Below are 21,674 nucleotides of genomic sequence, written 5' to 3'. Positions count from 1 at the left end.
TGTGGTGTTGAGACAAAGAAATACTCGCTTTTTTTCTCCCCAGAGTCTGTCTATAAAACAAAAATCTCAAAATGCTATTTGGCTTTAGAATGTGTGAATGATTTATTTCTTCCTCTGTTATAAGGTCATCTCTCTTATTGCTTATGGTTAATGTTCACTGACCTTTCCCAAGCACAGTTTTGTGATGGTGAATGTGGGTTTGACGTGTACCCATAAGGAAGACTAATGATTGCTCTGACCCATTCCAAAGTAGGTGGTCACAGTGGCTCTTAAGTCCAGTCAAATGAACATAAGTGCAAGGTACAGAGGTGACTCATAACGCATATGCAGGTTCAGGTCTGTGGCTCAAATCACACTCCTGAAAGCATAGGGACTGTTGTTGAGGTGAAAGTCTGAAATAGCAAAAATGGGTCCACCCTTGACTCTAGGAGGATGAAGAGGTGGAATTCTCCTCTGAAAGCATCTCTTAGCTTTAGACAGAACTGTGACAGCTAGTGGGTGGTGGTGATTATGGCACCTATGCAGATGTGGCTGCAAAGAGGTCTGTGGGTTCTGGAGCAGTCTTTCATACAAACTCTTTTGATTTCTGTTGCACGGAGTTGCTCCCTGCCCCGTCCCCAGCTTGGACTCATGGGTTCATGGCTGCCAGAAGGGCCCTCCTCTGGGTCTCTCAGGTGTTATCCCAAGCCCCCGCCCTGTGGTCAGGACAGAGGCAGCTTCATTTGCAGTACGTGGGGCTCCCCAGAAGCAGGTTATGACTGCACTGTCACCACAGTGGCTTTGTCACCTGCCAGGCAGAGTGGTTATAGAGCGAAACAAGAACACACGTGACTTCTCCCTGGGCGTTTTGAGAGCCTGGCAGATTCTGTTGCACACAAAAGTTGATCCCGGATTGAGGGAACAATTATTTCTCTTTGATCTTTTTTTCCCCCCTATTTTTATTGACAAGAATCTTTAAACACAAATCTCTATTTTGGATGCCCTATCCAAAGTCCACTTTTGGAGCCTGTGCTTTTATTGTTGGATTATGCCAGATATTTTGGCTTTTTTTTCTTGGCAATAGGAACTGCTTAACTTAATTTTATGTTGAGAGAATTACACTGAGATAATACATATTATTTTCTAACAGGTAATTAACTTGGGCAAACCTCTTAAAAACCTCGGCACAGCAACCTTGAATATCCAGTGGCCAAAAGAAATTAGCAATGGCAAATGGTTGCTTTATTTGGTGAAAGTAGAATCAAAAGGATTGGAAAAAATAACTTGTGAGCCACAGGGTGAAATAAACTTCCTGAAGCTAACGGTATGTTGATGCATCTGTCTCATGTCTCCATAGATGTTAATATAAGAGAAAGGGGAAATCATTGCTTGCCTTGGGAAACTGACATTCTGGCATGTTGAATTTTTTTTTCCTTTGGTGTCATAGTTTCTGTTTTCTTGTGAGTAACCAAGTCAGGCTGAGGATTTCTGCTGATTAGGGACCACTGTGGCATATAAGTCAGGGTCATTTTGTGCATGTTGAAGCAAATGACATTTTCTGAAGTTTGAAGGCCCAGTGTGACGTATAAGGACATGCCCTGGGGATGGGCCAGCCAATGTTAACTCCCAGTGGAATCAAGCATTACAGAACATACTGGCACCTTAGCAAGTGACCTTGAAGACTTTTCATTCTTTTTAAAATAGAAAATATTTATTGAGTACTTGTTATGTCTCAAGCACCATGCTAAGCATTAGGTTTGCATTTTCTCATTTCATTCTCTTGATCGTCTGATGAGGTATTTTTCTCATCCCCACCATTTCAGAGATGAGGACATTGAAAATCAGAGAGATTAACCTTCTCAGAGTCACTCAGCAGTTATGAGGGCAGTGCATTCATGCACAGCCCTGCTTGTTTTCAAAGCCTGCACTGTTAACCTCTCTCTGTACTGCTCCACACTTAAGTAACTATCTAGTCTATCATTTTTGCTCCATTTTGATAAAGACTTGCTTTGTTATTGCAAGTCTGCTTCTTTTAAATTCTAAGGTGACTGGGTATGACCAGTGTTCATAGTTGGTGGTTTATATTCATCAACTTGGAGAAACAAGATGGTCCATTATTCCTAATCTTTAAGAGAAATGGCAGTTGATTTATTTATTTTTGCTTTTGCTGGGTCTTTGTTGCTGCTCATGGCTTTCTTCTGGTTGTGGTGAGCGGGGGCTACTCTTCCTTGCGCGTGGCTTCTCTTTGCAGCGGCTTCTCTTACTGTGGAGCACAGGCACATGGGCTCTCTGGTTGCAGTTTGCAGGCTCTAGAGCGTGGGCTCAGTGGTTGTGGCACATGCGCTTTAGTTGCTCTGAGGCATGTGAGATCTTCCCGGACCAGGGATTGGACCTGTGTCCCCTGCATTGGCAGGTGGATTCTTATCCATTGTACCACTGGGGAGGTCTGAAAAATGAAATTTTAAAGCATCTTCCTTGGCTTAGTTTTCAGTATTCTCCTTTGAATAAACCATGCTTGATCTTCTTCTACTTTCCCTTTTCCTCATTCCGTGTCACTCATTCAGGATGTGCTTACTTTTTACAGTTACGTTAGGTACCGATCTGAGTGCTTAGGGGTAGAGGAATGAGACTGGTTCCTGATCTCAGGATGCTCACAGTTTGGTGAGGAGACAGCAGAACAAAGGAAGCCTTTGTCTCACTCTGAGTTTTAAGGTTGGAATGAAAGAAAATTACCTTGAAAAATAAAGTTGAAGTGAGGTTGGTAATTAACACTTTGTGATCTTACACTTAAATTATTTATGCACCTTGGTGCTGGCAGAAAGGTGAGGATTATCAGTCGTGAATTTGGCACAATCTGGAAGGGTGTGCTCTGGAGATTTGTACAGTAATGCCACAAATTACACTTGGTGGAAGTATTTCAGATGTAATTCTTTTCAGGAGGCTCACAACTCAAGAAGGAAACGAGAAATTGCCGAAAGACAGACAGATGATGGCAGAAAATTTTCTTTATTTTCTGAAAGAAAATATCAGACCCTTGTGAGTATTTTTCAAGAGCTGGGAGTTTTCCAGGGGGTGGCGGGAAGGCCTTCCCCAGACCGTGGTGCTGTAAGTCCTGTTCTTCTTTTCTCCCCAGAACTGCAGCGTGAACGTGAACTGTGTGAACATCAAGTGCCCGCTGCGAGGGCTGGACAGCAAGGCCTCCGTGGTCCTGCGCTCGAGGTTATGGAACAGCACGTTTCTGGAGGTGTGACCCCCACTGCAGGCTGTGTCCCCCAAGCCGTCTGCCACCTGCTAGACCATTTCTCTTTTCACTCACGCTTTCACTCACTTTGTCTCCAAACAGGAATACTCCAAGATGAACTACTTGGACATTCTCGTGCGGGCTTCCATTGATGTCATTGCCGCCACCGAGAATATCAAGCTGCCCAACGCAGGCACTCAGGTTAGGATTCCATGGGCTTCACTTAGTTGCTCTCTCTCCTCCACCCCACGCCCATGGCCTGAGGACACGCTGTTCTGGACTCATGTCTCTCACGGCACTGATACTCCCTTTAAAGAGAAAGTAGGTCATGTCTTAAGGTGGTACCCACCCCAAGTTGTATTTCAGTAGAATCATGGAAGAAAGACGTGACTCGGGTCATCTCATTCTGCTGTGGATGGGACAGACTTGAGAGCTGTTGGCTCAAGGAGAGGAGGGGTGCACCTCCTAAGTCTAAAGATCCCACATCTTGTACCGCCTCTCATGCCAAGGCCAATGTTGGCATACTCCTACTGATGGTAACCTCCTGCGCTATGGGGGAGCTCTTGGCGTGTATGGCCAGTGGCAGTTATTAGAAACCATCTCTATATACGGACTGAGACTTGAATCTTCTAAGATCAGTTCCTGATTATGCCCCCTGGAACAAGTCCCAACATAAGTCCTCCTTCTCGGCCATGTAGCAGCCTTTGAAATAATTGAAGGAAATTGTCATGCTTTCTTGGACGTATCTCTCTTACTGTCTTCAAAGCTGACCACCCAGCTCTTCAATTATCTGTCCTGCCCGATGCAGCTGCACAGGTTCCAGATCTCTTCTCTTCCTGGGCCAGCTCCAGGAAGGAGAGCTGACGTGTGGTCTGCCTAGTTCAGCTTAACTTTACCTTCAACAGCCTCCCAGCTTCTGTTAGTTCAGCCTAAAATGTGGTCTCTAAATGGTTGCTGAAGATGGTTTGCATTTCTGGCAGCTACTATTTTTCTGTTTGTGTTCTACTGAAACTTCCAGGTGTTTTCATCTGAATGTGCTGTCAAACTATATTTCCCACATCACACCCTTGAGCAGTTTTTTAAAATGTAAATACACGCCTTTAAGTGCATCCTCACATCTTGTGTGGTTTACTTTTGATCTGTTGTTTGGGCTTACAGCGTAATTTTGAGTCTTGATCATTTATTCTCTGATAACTTTCTTTCCTTGCAAGCTTTATCTTTTTAAAACCAAGAAGCATGGGTGTTTTCATGCAGGTAATTAAGAAAACTGTTGACCAGGACTAGCAGCAGAAGCTTGTGTATAGTAAAGGGTTCCTAGTTGGGGGTGGGGGGGTCTGGCCCCATAGGGACTTGTATCAGGCTCTCAAAGTAAATGACTGCAGGTCACATGTGGGAGTGTTTTGCAAAAGAGCGTGAATGGAGAAGAATGACTGTCCTAAAGCTGATCTACTGATGTACTTAAGGCAAATGTCTAGGCTTCAGTCCTTTGACCAGCTGAAATCCAGTGTGTCTCCCTGATGACCTTGGTTTCTGGAATATAGTGACCCTTAATTAAAATTTACCACCTCAACTAGAATACAAACATTTGTCTGGGCAAGTGCTAAATGGGGCAGGATGCTTGGGCATGTGGTGTAAACCGGGACTGTCCCATACTTAACCAGGATGTTCCCTCACCTTGACCTTATGTTGTCTTTGCAGGTTACTCCTACCTTTCTACATCTTTTTAAAATTTTTAAATTTAATTTAATTTTTAGGGGGCACTGAGTCTTCCTTGTGCGCAGGCTTGTTGTGGCATGTGGGCTCAGTTGCCCCTTGGCATGTGGGATCTTAGTTCCCCAACCAGGGATTGAACCCATATCCTGTGCTTTGGAAAGCAAATTCTTAACCACTGGACCACCAGGGAAGTTCCTCTACCCTTACTAATAAGGCATCATAAGGACTGTCAAACCACACCCTTCCTGAGAATCCTTTCTCTGCCTCTCTGACTAAAGGCAGTTGCTATAACTTTATGTAGCTTTAATCAGCAATCCTGAGATTCACTGAGCTTCAAAGAGAAGAAAACTTTAGAGGGAAGAAACTAATATTAATAAAGCACTAATTAAATGTCTGCCATCTACTAGATGCTTTACCCATACACTATCATTTAAACTGCAGGAGAATGCCAAGGTAGACATTGTACCCACTTTACACAAAAGGAAGCAGGCATAGACAGGGGATGTCATTTGGGGTCCTGGATTGAAATCTATGCCATTCTGGCTTCTGGGCCGCTATTCTTTGACTCTGTAATACTTGCTCCCCATTAAGTCCCCAAATCTCAAGTTCAGATGAGAAAACTTGAGTCCAGGGAAGGTTGTCTGTCCCCCAGGGTCACAGGACCAGCATGTGGGGTAGAGGTAAGACCAGACCTTGGGCTTATGACTTCTCATCAAGTGCTCTTGTTTTCTTGAAGATGATGGAACTGAAGGCCATGCTGTCTAGACAATGAGGTTCTCTTGGGCATTTCATGTTCTCAGGGCTTTCAGAGCCCATGCCTACTAATGGGAATTGGAATCTTTGCTATACTACTACTTTGTTTATTTAATAATTGGTAGATTTGAAAATGAATTAGTCTTATATCTGGAACCCATTTCTTTTTAAAACAGAGACTTTTTAATTTCTAGTCTTCTGTTACCTTTTCTATTAACTGATTTCTGAGATATAATAGCTCAGCTGTCATATCTGCATGTTTCTTTAGAATTTTAAGGTGCAGTTTGGGGGTGTGGTCTAAAGTTTTCAAACTTAATTCAAGTGTCAAAATGCCTTCATTTTTTATTTCCTCACTTACTGAGGGTTTCAATTTCATTTTTATCTTGATTCTCTGTCTTTTCCAGTGTCTAGACTATTTTTCTTTGGACATGAAGCAAAGGAGGTTGAATAATTCAGCCTTGTCTTTTGGTCTTAATGTTGATATGTTTTCCCATTGCTTTTACTCTAATCCTGGCTTTAAAAAGATAAAAAAATCTTTGTTTCCTTATAACCCAACCAATTTTAAGAGTTTTGTGTTCAATTCTTTTTTAAAATATTTATTTTTTTATTGAAGGATAATTGCTTTACATAATTGTGTTGGTTTCTGCCAAACATTAACATGAATCAGTCATAGGTATACATATGTTCTCTCCCTCTTGAACCTCCCTCCCACCTGTGTTCATTTCTTAATAAAACATATTTAAGATATTGTTATAAGAAAAGTCAGGGAGAGCTGGTCACCCAACTGAACCAGATAAGATGGTTACTAAAATTTTAGCAGCAATTAAATTGATCCAGTTAACAAGCCAATTAACCATGGATGTACTGCAGCAGTGCCAGAGAAGCCTTCCTCACAAAAGTGCTAGAGAAGCAAAATTGAATAAGATAGTGTCAATTGTTAAGAATTTCATGGTCTAGGAGACAGTGAGTGGGGCTTGCCACATGGTGCAGTGGTAAAGAATCCACCTGCCAATGTAGGAGACACAAGAGATTCAGGTTCAACCCCTGGGTCAGGAAGATCCCCTGGAGTTGGAAATGGCAACCCACTCCAGTATTCTTGCCTGGAAAACTCCATGGACAGAGAAGCCTGTGGGCCACAGTCCATGGGGTCCCAAAGAGTCAGACATGACTGAATGAACACAGGAGAGAGTGAACCAGGAGAGATTTGTTGAATTCAGCCAAGGAAGGAGGAAGTTTCTTACTGGTTGTACTTACATATCCCCACTTCATTCCTTCCCAAAGAAAGGCAATGCCAAAGAATGTTCAAACTACTGCACAATTGCACTAATCTCACACACTAGTAAAGTAATGCTCAAAATTCTCCAAGCCAGGCTTCAGCAATATGAACTTCTAGATGTTCAAGCTGGTTTTAGAAAAGGCAGAGGAACCAGAGATCAAATTGCCAACATCCGCTGGATCTTCAAAAAAGCAAGAGTTCCAGAAAAAACATCTATTTTTGCTTTATTGACTGTGCCAAAGCCTTTGACTGTGTGGATCACAATAAACTGTGGAAAATTCTGAAAGAGATGGGAATACCAGACCACCTGACCTGCCTCTTGAGAAACCTGTATGCAGGTCAGGAAGCAACATGGAACAACAGACTGGTTCCAAATAGGAAAAGGAGTTTGTCAAGGCTGTATATTGTCACCCTGCTTATTTAACTTCTATGCAGAGTACATCATGAGAAACGCTGGACTGGAAGAAGCACAAGCTGGAATCAAGATTGCCGGGAGAAATACCAATAATTTCAGATATGCAGATGACACCACCCTTATGGCAGAAAGTGAAGAGGAACTAAAGAGCCTCTTGATGAAAGTGAAAGAGGAGAGTGAAGAAGTTGGCCTAAAGCTCAGCATTCAGAAAACAAAGATTATGGCATCCAGTCCTATCACTTCACGGCAAATAGATGGGGAAACAGTGGGAGCAGTGGCTGACTTTATTTTTGGGGGCTCCAGAATTACTGCAGATGGTGATTGCAGCCATAAAATTAAAAGACGCTTACTTCTTGGAAGGAAAGTTATGACCAACCTAGACAGCATATTCAAAAGCAGAGACATTACTTTGTCAACAAAGGTCCGTCTAGTCAAGGGTATGGTTTTTCCAGTGGTCATGTATTGATGTGAGAGTTGGAATATAAAGAAAGCTGAGCACCGAAAAATTGATGCTTTTGAACTGTGGTGCTGGAGAAGACTCTTGGACTGCAAGGAGATGCAACCAGTCCATCCTAAAGGAGATCAGTCCTGGGTGTTCATTGGAAGGACTGATGTTGAAGCTGAAACTCCAATACTTTGGCCACCTGACGTGAAGAGCTGACTCATCTGAAAAGACCCTGATGCTGGGAAAGATTGAGGGCAGGAGGAGAAGGGGATGACAGAGGATGAGATGGTTGGATGGCATCACCGACTCAATGGACATGGGTTTTGGTAGACTCCGGGAGTTGGTAATGGACAGGGAGGCCTGGCATGCAGCAGTTCATGGGATCACAAAGAGTTGGACACGACTGAGCGACTAAACTGAACTTCATTCCTAAGGAATAGGAAGAGAGTGGGTAAACTTCCTGCCTGCCAAAAATGAGAAAGAGTGTGATAAGTGGAAGTAGGCATGTTATTCTTCAGGGTGGAGGAGATTTTCATTTTTTGGTTCTAAATTCAGAGAAGGACTTGAGATGTGGATTCTTCTATAAGATGAATTTCTAATATGAAGAATACTCACTAAGGGGATGGTTTCCTTAATAGTTTTGTAAAAGATAACAAAAATACTTTCACTGGGTGAGTATCTTATACTAAAGTTCAATGAGAGTGGAGTGTATTACATTAAAGAGTGATTTAGGGAAACAGCTTTGGCTGGGGGAAAGCTCATGTGGTCTCAGCACTCCTCACTGGTGATGGAATTTAATGCATCAGCAGAATTAAACCCTTTTCCTCTGGACACATGATGGATGAGGTTCACATGCACAGGTCATCCCTGTGGAAATGCCTAGATTTTAATGCAAGCAAAACAATTTTTTTGTTTGTTTGTTTTTGAAGTTGGAGTAGTTTCTACTGGCCTGAACTTGTCATTGTTCATCAGTAATAGTTGCTGTGACGAGATGAGACAAGATGTCCAGAGCTCTGGGAATCTCAGCTCATAGTTTGTCTGCCCCCTCCTGATTCTAAGGCCAGCTCCACTCCCCTCCTATTCTCAGTCCCAGCTGGAGAATGACTGTCAAAATGCACACGCACACACCACACAGAGTTGACAGTTTAAGGAAACAAACAATAAAGTCTTGCTGACCGGCCTCTTTCGCCTTCCTGCGGCGTGGCCTTACACACACACACACTGAGTTTGCAGAGCACATCCGAACCTTAAATGTGTGGCCCAGAGCCTAGCATTCGTCCTCAGTCTGATGCACAGTGACTTGTTTTAGTTTCTAAAAGGCTCCAAGATCTGATTTGAATGGTAGCCAGACCTGGGGCTTAGAGCTCTCGGCTGAGTTCCTGCTTACACTGCACCCGACTCCTAACCCCACAAAATAAAAAACTACCTTGTTCAGTCCTTATGGCTGTCGGATTGCAGCAGTTTTGGGGTGTGGTTTCCCTCTAAGAGCATCCATTTGAAAGACTGCTACCGTGGTGATAGGGCTGATTCCTCTGTCTGTGGACCAGTGTCTACTCTCCACTTCAAAAGGCTTCATCAGGGCTTATTGGTAAAAATGAGAATGGCCCTTCCAAGTCATCACCTTGCCCATGGATACTGTGTGGCTTGCCTGTGCTACATACTAGGGAAGCAGAGTTAAACGAGATAAAGCGTGTGTGTGTGCATGCTGCTAAGTCGTGCCCGACTTTGTGCAACCCCATGGACTGTAGCCCGCCGGGCTCCTCTGTCCTTGGAATTCTCCAGGCAAGAATACTGGAGTGGGACCTGTTCCCTTCTACAGGGGGTCTTCTGGACCCAAGGATTGAACCTGCATCTTTTGTGTTTCCTGTACTGGCAGAGGATTCTTGACCACTGTACACTTTGGAAGCCAAGATAAAGCACAGGCTGGTGGAAGTAATCTTTTTAGTTTAGGATTGTCTGACTTAGCACTCATATCAACTATGTTATTTCTTTACTGGTCTCTCACCATTCTCTCTCCCCTACTTCATGGGTACCTCTCTGCTTCAACCAGTAATCTCAAGAAAGAGTTGTTTTAGCTTAAAGCTAGGACACCTGTGGAGGTGATGGTATTCCAGTTGAGCTATTTCAAATCCTGAAAGATGATGCTGTGAAAGTATTGCAGTCAATATGCCAGCAAATGTGGAAAACTCAGCAGTGGCCACAGGACTGGAAAAGGTCAGTTTTCATTCCAATCCCAAAGAAAGGCAATGCCAAAGAATGCTCAAACTACTGCACAATTGCACTCAGCTCACACACTAGTAAAGTAATGCTCAAAATTCTCCAAGCCAGGCTTTAGCAATACATGAACCGTGAACTTCCTGATGTTCAAGCTAGTTTCAGAAAAAGCAGAAGAACCAGAGATCAAATTGCCAACATCCGCTGGATCATGGAAAAAGCAAGAGAGTTCCAGAAAAACATCTATTTCTGCTTTATTGACTATGCCAAAGCCTTTGACTGTGTGGATCACAATAAACTGTGGAAAATTCTGAAAGAGATGGGAATACCAGACCACCTGACCTGCCTCTTGAGAAACCTGTATGCAGGTCAGGAAGCAACAGTTAGAACTGGACATGGAACAACAGACTGGTTCCAAATAGGAAAAGGAGTACATCAAGGCTGTATATTATCACCCTGCTTATTTAACTTCTACACAGAGTACATCATGAGAAACGCTGGACTGGAAGAAACACAAGCTGGAATCAAGATTGCCGGGAGAAATACCGATAACCTCAGATATGCAGATGACACCACCCTTATGACAGAAAGTGAAGAGGAACTCAAAAGCCTCTTGATGAAGGTGAAAGTGGAGAGTGAAAAAGTTGGCTTAAAGCTCAACATTCAGAAAACAAAGATCATGGCATTCGGTCCCATCACTTCACGGGAAATAGTTGGGGAAACAGTGGAAAGTGTCAGACTTTATTTTTCTGGGCTCCAAAATCACTGTAGATGGTGACTGCAGCCATGAAATTAAAAGACGCTTACTCCTTGGAAGGAAAATTATGACCAACCTAGATAGCATATTCAAAAGCAGAGACATTTGCCAACAAAGGTCCGTCTAGTCAAGGCTATGGTTTTTCCTGTGGTCATGTATGGATGTGAGAGTTGGACTGTGAAGAAGGCTGAGCGCCGAAAAATTGATGCTTTTGAACTGTGGTGTTGAAGACTCTTGAGAGTCCCTTGGACTGCAAGGAGATCCCAACTGGTCCATTCTGAAAGAGATCAGCCCTGGGATTTCTTTGGAGGGAATGATGCTGAAGCTGAAACTCCAGTACTTGGGCCACCTCATGCGAAGAGTTGACTCATTGGAAAAGACTCTGATGCTGGGAGGGACTGGGGGCAGGAGGAGAAGGGGACGACAGAGGATGAGATGGCTGGATGGCATCACTGACTCGATGGATGTGGGTCCTGGTGAACTCTGGGAGTTGGTGATGGACAGGGAGGCCTGGCGTGCTTCGATTCATGGGGTCACAAAGAGTCGGACACAATTGAGCGACTGAACTGAGGACACCTGTTGGGGAAAGGGGAGGCAAGAGGAAGTGAGTCAGGAGGCCCTCCCCTGGGCTGAGAGCTTAAGTGAAACTTCATTGAGACCATAACAGGAAACATAGTAGCTGATAAAGGTTGTTTATGCGGTTAGAGTTTAGAAAACTCTTAATGTGAATTCTGTTCCTGTTAAAGATGTTTAAAGAAAAGCAGTTCCTGCTTTTAAGTATATTCTGTAAGAGCAGGTTGAAAACTTGTTTTCTAGTATAGATAGAAGTACTTTAAGAGTTGTTTTTTTTTTTTTTAAGTGTTCTAGTATAGTAGTATTGGATCACAGTGTAGACATGGAAGCATTTTAGGCAGCATCCAGAATTCAACACTAATGTAGAATACTTATCTAGAAACACTTCTGAGGAGTTAAATTGTTCTCTCTTAAGTTTTCTTTACCCTTCACTTTATATTCTTTAAATTCAAAAATAGCAGAAACTTCAAAGTGATAGATGAATAATCAGTATAGTTTACAAAATCATATTTATAGCTTTCACCAGGTCTTTTATAAGCTTTGAAGATTAGTTTCCTGAAAAAAACCTTCTGGCATCACAGAAATCCACTTGAATTCTAAACTCACATAACCAAATTGTTGCAAATTACCATAAGCAACTTTTTAGATTTCTGAATAAACACTTCTATTCAATTGGTATTTGCCAGCTATCAAGTATTTAGAGCTTAAACTTCTCATCAGCTGCTGCTTAAAGCTGTAAGCTGCCTCTGAATGAATCCAGAGTCTTGTTTGTATGTACACATTGTTGTAATAAATGACTGCAAGCCATTTCAGAAAATTTTATTCTTTACGAGCGTCTTTAGTTTGCTATCCAAACTCAGGTTTGGCTTCTCATAACCCAAGAATCCAATACTGAGAGACAAGTGTTAGGTAAAAGAAAAGAAAGCTTTATTGAGGAATCTAGCAATCCTGGGGAGAAGGTAAACTCATGTCCCAAAGAACCAACTGCCCAGGTTTTGTTCTGAGATTACTTAGGGAAGAGAGGAAGGGGCTATGTGCTGGGGAAGAGGTAATCTTCTGTTTTCAAAGATGACCATCACAATCCTGTGGTTCCAAGTAACTGTCAGGTTTGAACCATAAAGCTTTGGTCTGCTGAGAGGGCCCCACTGGGTCCTGCTTGCTTTTAACCTTAAGGGAAAATTAGAATGGTGTCAGTAATGCAGCTCCATTCCTCTTTTATATTTCATAACATCTTTAAAATATGAGTGAGGAATGTAGGCTAATTGTGCATAAATGGACCGTTTTGTTGCCATTGTTGAATGCTTGATTAAGAGAGGGTGATTGTTCTCAAAAAGATACCAGGTTATATTCACGTAGATATAACAAGATTGGTTGTATCCCTCTGGGTAATTATTGAAACTTGCTGTTGATTAAATGATGGTTCATTATACAATTTTCTCTACTTTTATTGGTTATAAAAATTTATAAAAGATAAGTTAGCACAGAAGCAATTATTTCATCAAAACATAATTCAGCATTTTCCAGGTTCTGGCAAAAGAGCTCCAAGAAATGCCTCTTGAAGCAATATTCCATTACTAAAGGAAAGGAACTCAGACCAAAAAGACACGTCATCCATCTGTAGGCTACATTGACCAAGTGTATCTAGAAGCAGAATTAGTGATCCAAACTCAGGGTTTAATTCTCACCCGAGTTTGTAATGGTCTTGCTTTCCTTTACGCCCCATAGGTTCGTGTGACTGTGTTTCCCTCAAAGACTGTAGCTCAACATTCAGGAGTACCTTGGTGGATCATCCTAGTGGCCATTCTTGCTGGGATTTTGATGCTTGGTCTATTAGTATTTTTACTGTGGAAGGTAAGTCATATCTGGGACTTGAGTTTTGTGATATAAACTTTATTTCAGGTTTTCTTTTTAAAGTAAATTAACACTGATAGTACATACATTTTTCATTGCTTCTTTTTCCCAACATTTTATTCTATGAAATGTTTCCAAAATACAGCAAACTCAAGAATTATATAATGAAGATCTGAATACCTATCTAATATTTTGTAAAGGAATACTATTTATATAAGAGGTTTCTTAAGTGTGTAAATTTCAGTGTTTTCACATATAATATAGCATGTTTGGCAGATAATAATTTTTTAAATTTTACCACTATGACCATTTCTTTATTGCTGATCAAATTCTGAATCTAAGCCAAATTGGTTATCACCCTGATCAGAATCTGTATCCCTATTAATTTCAACTTTTGTAAAGAAATGTTCATGGCAGCAATGGGGGCTTGTTACAGTTGCAGCTAGATTAGGAAATAGGAAAGCATGAAATCAATGAATCCCAAAGTGGTCACCATAGCCTATGTCAAGCATAAGGAAGATCTGTGTTTAATATGATGTACTTCATTATAGTCTGGTCCTGTAAATATAATGTAGTATCTTCCCTCTGCTTTCTACCAGTAAATAGTCGACATTACAAAAAATGCATGAGATGTCACGTACTTTTCTTGGCAAAAGTTATCATCTATAGATCTTGGGTTATTCTCAGGTAGTAATGGAGATTCACAGACTTTTATCAACAGTCCCCAAAAACTCAAAACAAAGTTTGTAATGACTTATTTGGCAACTCAACTTGACATGATGTGAAGAGAGGATATTTATAGTCTCTATCCTTTACTCAGTTCTAAAACATTAGGATAATTACTGTGACATTATGTATGCAGTGTATTACTTTTCTAAAAGGCCGGAAATTTGGGGTTTCCAAACATGTCTGGTCTAGAGGCAAAGGATGATGAAACTCAACTACTAGTCCCTAGGATCAAACTATCTTTATCTTTTCTTTGGATCCAAGTATAATGGACAAGGACTTAAGATATTCTCACTTTCAAATATTGGGCATCTCTTTTTGCTTTATTTTTCCAAGTAACTTCCTTTTTGCCAAGATAATTTTGAGATAGTTTTTGGGCATCCTCCAGTCGTGTGATTGAAGTTTGGTATCTGCTCATGCCAAGACCCATCCTCCCAGGGGAAGTCAGCCAGCCCTACCTGATATTTACTTTAGACAGTAGGTTTGTCTGAGTGCAGCCAGCTGATATAGGAGATGCTCTGGAAATTATTTGGATATCAAAAGCTGAATGTGAGGTTTGATATTTGAGGATGGCCCTCTATTGCTCTCCAGAAGAGGTCCTATAAGGACAGTCTTTTCCTGTATCTCTATATTTAGAGTGACCTAATCTGAGGAGCACAGATTACTATCACTTAAACGTTATGTGATGGCTCAGAATTTGGGAAAGTGAGAGCAATCATTATTTCATGATGGTATGTTCAAATTTATATTGTGATTTACCCCACAAAGGCCTCAAGTAGATGGCACTTATCCCTTCAAATTCACTGAAAAGGACAGGAATATATTCAGTATCTCTTTATTTGGATTTGTGCTAAGTCTTAGAGAATTTATTCTTACACTTTGAATCAGTAATCTACAGATGTCAATCTTGCATAGTTAGACTCCATATCCCCTGCAAGAAGAAAGTGTGTGCTGAGTTGTGTCCAACTTTTTGCAGCCCCGTGGACTATAGCCCATCAGGCTCCCCTGTCTGTGAAATTTCCCAGGCAAGAATGCTAGAGTGGATTACCATTTTCTCCTCCAGGGGATATTCCTGACCCAGGGATCGAACCCCTGTCTCCTGCATTGGCAGGCAGATTCTTTACCACTGAGCTACCTGGGAAGCCCCGCAAGAAGAAACTACCCCAAACTATGATCAGATGTGTAAATATTTTCCCTTTTAGAATGATTTTGGCCCTTAGGATTTGTTACAAATAGAAAAATCAATTTCCTAGTGTCATCCATATAAATATTTGACCAGAGACCCATGGTAATAGAGTTGGGTTAATTGACGTCACTGGGGCTTCCCAGGGGGTGCCATGGTAAAGAATCTGCCTGCCAAGCAGATCCCTGGATCAGGAAGAGTCCCTGGAGAAGGAAATGGCAATCCAGTCCAATGTTCTCGGCTGGAAAATTCCATGGACCGAGAAGCCTGGTGGGCTATAGTCCATGCAGTCTTTATAAAGAATCAGACAGGACTTAGCAACTGAGTATACAGCACACTTGATGTCACTGTGTCATATGGTATGGGGTCCGTTCCCTTTTGGTTGATCCATAGTGGTCTCTTTGTAAGCAAGCTGTAAGTAGGAAACAGGTTAAACTTTGAGATTTTTCTTTTGTTTAGCTTTTATACACAGAACTGTAACACTGACTAAATACCTTGCTTCCTTGTAGTGTGGTTTCTTCAAGAGAAATAAGAAAGATCACTATGATGCCACATATCACAAGGCTGAGATCCATGCTCAGCCATCTGATAAAGAGAGGCTTACTTCTGATGCGTAGTATTGATCTACTTCTGTAATTGGTAATTGATCAATGTTTTTTAATTGCTAGCTGTGGAACCTGCTATGGTTGTGGTGGCTAACTTTAAAAGCAACAGCTTGCTGTGTGTGTCCCATTAACAGACGTTTTCCAAATGTCCACACTGGCTTGCCTTGCTTGAATTTATTTCATTTATTTCACTTGAAAGCTTAGTGTTGTTTTTTTTTTAAGTGCACAAAGAATCTTTCGTTGCAGGTGAGCTACTTTTTGTTGTTAATAGACATCACCCACAGCAATGAAGAAAACTGCTATCTACGTACACATAGGAGGTGTTAGACCTCTACAGTAGACCAGTTTCCCACGTGTTGTTAATCTAGTATGTAGCTTACCACTTGGAATTTCAAAGATGCATAAGAAATCATCCCAGATTTCTTGTCCATTTTGGAATTTCCCACAGAAGTTTGTGTTGACTGCCTAATTAACCTGTTGCATGTTGGAAACATTGTGTTTCTCTTTAAGAGAGGGCTTTCTCACTGTCATCTTTTTGATTTTCGTGCTATAAAATGATGGGGCAAGGCTTCGGAATGCTTTTATTGTTGCTCAGAAATTGTTTTATGCTGGCTAAGCATGCAACTTCCTTTCCCTGCATATCTACTACAAGTCAAAGACCATTACAACAAACTCTTCACTACTGGCGTGACAGACATTATGGTTGACTTCAGAAGATGATTCTTTGCCAACATGGCCTTCAGTTTACAAAAGTTTAATATAAAAATGCTGTGGACAGTTTATTCAAAATGTTGTAATGGAGTTTGACCTTGTTCCATGTTCCTAGAAATTTTTTTCAGCCCTGGGTCTCAGCTGATTTTAAGTTCATGTTTGGCTTCTCTTATTTGTAACTCCATGGAAACAGGAATTGGCAGCAATTCCTTTTTCCATTTCTGTGGGCACCAGAGGGTAGAATTACCCCTGTAATCCCTTTCCATGGCCCTGTCATGACGAATCCCAGCATTTCCATTTCAGTTTATGTATCACCCCGATTTCTTCTTTGTTTAAATGGGGCAGTAGTCACACTATGTGACAGATAGGTGTTTTGGCTTTTTTGCAGAAAATAGAAAAGACCTTAGAACAAAAATTCTTGTCCCATTTTCCTCACCGATTTAGTGATAAATTTGTGATAAATAGTGATAAATTTGTACATAATTTTATTTTGCCCCATGCCATTTTTATAGCTTAACATCATTCAAAACAAATGTTCTATGCCTATTGATGTCGCATAGTAAACACATTAATCAACTATTCTAAGTATCTTCCTCATCCATCTTTTATCTGCATTTAAAAATTAAAGACATATTTTTAAAAAATACATATATATTTTATTAAAAAAATTCCGTCTGACTTAAGAATTTCCAGGTATGTTCCCAATAAAAACCTACTTTGGATAAGATTGAATATGTTTTTACAGATTAATAAAATATATATTCATTAATAATCTAAGTGTAAGTGCTGTATTTTTGCCAAAAAGAAAAGAAATTAGAGGATGCTCTGAAATTCAATCTAGTGATAGTTTCTCAAATTCTTTGTGGTACATGAATGATTTTATTGCAGGACACAGTCACTGCATGATTTATTAATGAAACAGCTTAGTTTGGAAGCTTCATTTGGAAATCCAGGCAGTATAAATTACATCTTAGCTATTAAGAAAGATGTACTGGAGCCTAGAAGGAGAGGAGATTAAATCACCCATTTCAAGTAGTAATTTGTAAAATATTTGTGACCTGATTTCCATTTTGTTAGTGGAAGAGGGGCATGGCATAATCTTTGGTTTATGACCTTGAAAAAAAGTTGTTCTTGAAATTAACATGATGTTCTAGTAATCTGAAAGTTAGATCTTTTACATATAATATGGTGATTATAAAAAAATGGAAGCACTGTTTCATAAACTCTTCAACTCTTAGAGGTAACTAACATTGCTATAATAAGACGGAAAGACAAGATGGGAAAAGGGACTTTTCTTCCAGTTTTACAGCTGTTCTCTTCTGTTTATCCTCACCGGCTATTACTATTTTTGACCTATTAGTTCCTTCTTAAAAGAAAACCATGTCTTTTATTCTTTGTCCCAGTCTAAATTTAGGCATAGCTGAACAGAAAGCTTAGATATTACCATCTAGTGGACTTGCCCTTCTTGGAATTACTTAATTTGTGTCTGTTTCTTTCTCCCCCCGTCTCCAGTGTGGATTCTTTAAACGCTCTAGGTACGATGATAGCGTTCCCCGATACCACGCTGTAAGGATCCGGAAAGAAGAGCGAGAGATCCCAGATGAAAAATATAATGATAACCCTGAAAAAAAACAGTGGATCACAAAGTGGAATGAAAATGAAAGCTACTCCTAGGGAGGCCAGAAAAGCTTCACAGTATCCAAACTGCTTTATTTTTTCCCCAACCCAGACACTCAGATGGATTGAAAAACCTGTTCAATATCTGAATACTGATTTCAGACAGACTGCACAACAGTACGGGCCTACAGTTTTAACTGTGGACATTGTTACGTGGCCCGAGGCTCCTGTTTTGCACAGCCAAATTGAAGGCTGTTGGAATGGATTTTTCTTTAACTGCCTTAATTTAACGTTCCGGGTTGCCTTTGTTTTTGACTTACTTGTGCTGGGGAAGGGCCTGCCCGGTTACTCTTACGCAACATCCTTCCAAAGGTGTAGCTGGAAGAAGGCACCGTGACCCCTGCGCCAGAGTGACCGTCCCAGCCTTGGCACCACCTCTGCCAGCGTTCTTCTCAAAGGATGGGAGAACATGCCAGTTAACTGTCCTGCATCACAACCCTATACCATCAGAGTAACTGTGTTCAAACTAAAGTGCTCCCATAAATTAAATGTGCAATAGAAGGTAATGTTGCCATCCTGCCATCTTTTTCCATTTCCTAGACGTGTGAATACCTGCTCACGCCAAATACACACAGGTTTCATTTCCCTTTCTCTAAAACACACAGGCATAACAGATTTGAATGCTAGTTATACTTATTTGTATATGGTATTTATTTTTCTTTTTCACAAACCATTTTGTTATTGACTAACAGGCCAAAGATTCTCCAGTTTGCCCTTCAGGTTGGATTAAGCAATCAGAATCAGAACATAAGAGGTCACTGGTTGGACCTCAATTACTGACTGCCTAAAGAACATAGTAAGTCTTTATAGATATAGCAGAGAGTTGTTATACTTTACAGATAAAGTATAAGTTTAAGTTATTAACTCCCTTCATGACAGCACTATCCTCTCCCTCCAAACCCAAAACATTTAAGAAATAGAATTTAACTGTGAGATGTGTAATTCTTAAAGACAGAAGATATTTTTTAGTTTAGCCCTGTGTGATATTTCTGATTTTCCTGCTGTAACCACCAGGAACTCTTGGAAATAATGGGATTGTTTGCTGGACTTGAGTGCAGTCTAGTCACTGCTGAAAATGTTGTATATTCAGGACTTGAAAGAAACGGTGAGTGCCGATGGTGGACCCAGACCCATCCAGTGTAAGACTACTGAATACCTGATACCAAGAGTCTGAACATCGTGGCTTCGAAGTTTTACAATATTATTGGAATCATTTAATCAATGAGTCCATGTTCTGTTTTTTGCTTTGTTTCCTCCCCTGTCTGCATCCCCCAAAATAACTACTCTGAAAAGAACTTTAAATTGTTTAATTTTAAAGATGAAGGGGAGGGAGGAGGAAGTTATTATTATATACATTCAATAGAGATTGAATAGCTGGAAAGCTAAATTTTTAAAAATTACTGTACTTCAAAATGTTACATTACGGGGGTACAGCAACAAACAGGTGCTAATTTGTTTGGCTGTAGTATAAGTAGCATCTCAAAATCTTTTAAAAGAACAAAATACAGCTATATGTGACATTGATGCTTTTGCGTTTTGTTTTTTTTTTTTTCCAGAAATCTTATGCCCTTAAGATATTAGTTGTGCTTTGGAATTTTCAAAACAAAAATAGTTTTACAGATGATATTTTGTTTACAGAAATTTCTCTAAAATAGGTCATAACAATGTTTAAAATCTCAGTTTCTTGCTTAGATAACTTGGAACCCAGTGCGCTGGCTTATAGGTTGCTGAGAAGCTGATATTTTGAAAGTGTTTATAGACCTTTGTTATAAAAATGAATGTCCTAAAAAGGGGGGCGGGGTGCAAGGGTGGTTCACCAACAAAAGAAACACGAATGTAGTGGTGTTTATAGTTGTTAAAAATGTCATCTCAAGTCAAGTCACTGGTCTGTTTGCATTTGATACATTTGTATACTAACTAGCATTGTAAAATTATTTCATGATTAGAAGATACCTGTGGATATTTGTATAAAAGTGTGAAATAAAAATTTTTTTATGAAAGTGTTTGTGGCTTAGAAACACAGCATTGTACATGTGAAATTATAAATAACCTGACTTGCCTTTCTTTTTATTGCATCAAGCTGAACGATAAAGGTTTTGGTGTTTTTATTTATGGGACACTAAGAATAATCTCAGATCAGCCAAAGATATTAATGCTCCACAGAATGCAATGTAAATGTGATTTTTTTTCCTCTCTTGGCTTTACTGTTTGTTGAGAATATTTTCAAAAGAAAATGATCTGAAAGGTGGCTTGTTCAAGATATCTGCAAATTGGGAGTTGTGTGTAAGCACTGATTGATCTGCTTCAAAGGCTTATTATGCCTCTGAAGGATAGGGTGTCAGCTAGCAGTGACGCATGGCTCAAAGGAAAAAGTTCTTACGGCTAAGTTGCTTTCTTCTTAGAACACACTTTCACTGTGACAGCAGTCCACCTGTGACCTGCCTCATTATACTGATTACCAAGCACTGACTAGGCAGAATTGACAGGTCAGAAAATATTTTCTTCATCAGTGGATTTCATTTAAATTTAAGCAGCTTTTTGAAACTTCTCTAGCCGGATTGTCACAATTTAATAAATGGAAGGCATGTATATAGTGTGCAGACAATATAGCATGCCCTGGCCTGAATACATTTTCCATCATAAAATGTCCAGTCTATTAGGGAATAGTTTTCCATTGTACTTGGTATTATACATTATGTCTTAGCCTTGTTAGTTCTTTGAAGGTCAGACCAGTGATGTTAACCATATAAAGAAATGAGTGATAGGTACTTTTTAGACAGGCCAGTGGCTGGGACTCTATTAACCACAGTCCCATGGGTATACCCAGTGTAAGTCACTGCAGTGATGTGTAGTCAGTGGTTAGGAGCATCAGTAACTGGTTTGGCTAGGGCTGTGGCATAAATGCCCTTGGCAGAGGTCATGGTAGTGCGTTATGGGACTCCTGGGACTCTGCTTCCTTCTCTTCCTCACAAAAATCAGAGATGCCTCAGAGTGTGATAGTGGTATTCATACAGGGGACCCTTGGACCTGTCTGTGAACACTGACATGTAATTGTTGGTTGCAGATTACTTGCTACAACCTCGCAGCATATCATGCAGAGTTATGGCTTATGCCATGCCCCTGTGGTTGAGAATATTCTAGAATGTGGGGTAGATGTTGGTGGGAAATGCCTTACATTGTCCGGACCAGGAAAGTAAGGATAAGCTCCAGCCTTCTATCCTGGATGAAAACATCTTAGTAAGAAACTCAGCCCTAGTACAATGACATTGTGGGAAAACAGGCTTGGACTGATGGGCTGTTTTGTTTTAAAGGAGAAAAATGGTAAAATGTTGTAGGTGACTGGCTTCCACATAAATAACATTCCCAGAGCTAAGAAAGCAGGAAGGGTTATTTGATGAGCTTGAAGCCGAAGTAAATGATTAAAGGCAGTTCCTCGAGCTCAAAGGATGAGTGGTCCGTCCTTTGGACTTCTGTAGTCCACCCTCTTGCATTGAGCCTCAAGGAGAGAAAATGAACTTCAGGATGATTTCAAGAGTGGCTACTGCAATGAAGCCA

General features: G+C 40.6%; 1 protein-coding gene across 2 annotated transcripts in view; it reads left to right on the top strand.

The window, feature by feature from the left end:
• The window catches only part of ITGA6 (integrin subunit alpha 6), an 87,948-nt gene extending 67,829 nt beyond the window's left edge, over positions 1-20,119 (top strand). The window contains exons 20-25 of one of the 2 annotated variants that reach the window (XM_061435270.1): positions 1,130-1,303; positions 2,917-3,015; positions 3,113-3,223; positions 3,323-3,421; positions 13,092-13,217; positions 17,955-20,119. In XM_061435270.1, coding sequence (XP_061291254.1) covers positions 1,130-1,303; positions 2,917-3,015; positions 3,113-3,223; positions 3,323-3,421; positions 13,092-13,217; positions 17,955-18,116 — 771 coding nt within the window. In that variant the 3' untranslated portion in view covers positions 18,117-20,119. Of the gene's footprint in view, positions 1-1,129; positions 1,304-2,916; positions 3,016-3,112; positions 3,224-3,322; positions 3,422-13,091; positions 13,218-15,635; positions 15,766-17,954 lie in introns of those variants that run through there. The other variant, XM_061435279.1, reaches the window with a different exon arrangement.
• Positions 20,120-21,674: the final 1,555 nt, after the last annotated feature.

Source organism: Bos javanicus, chromosome 2, assembly GCF_032452875.1.
Source record: "Bos javanicus breed banteng chromosome 2, ARS-OSU_banteng_1.0, whole genome shotgun sequence".
NCBI lineage: Eukaryota > Metazoa > Chordata > Mammalia > Artiodactyla > Bovidae > Bos > Bos javanicus.
This window is presented reverse-complemented; position numbering and strand designations above follow the sequence as displayed.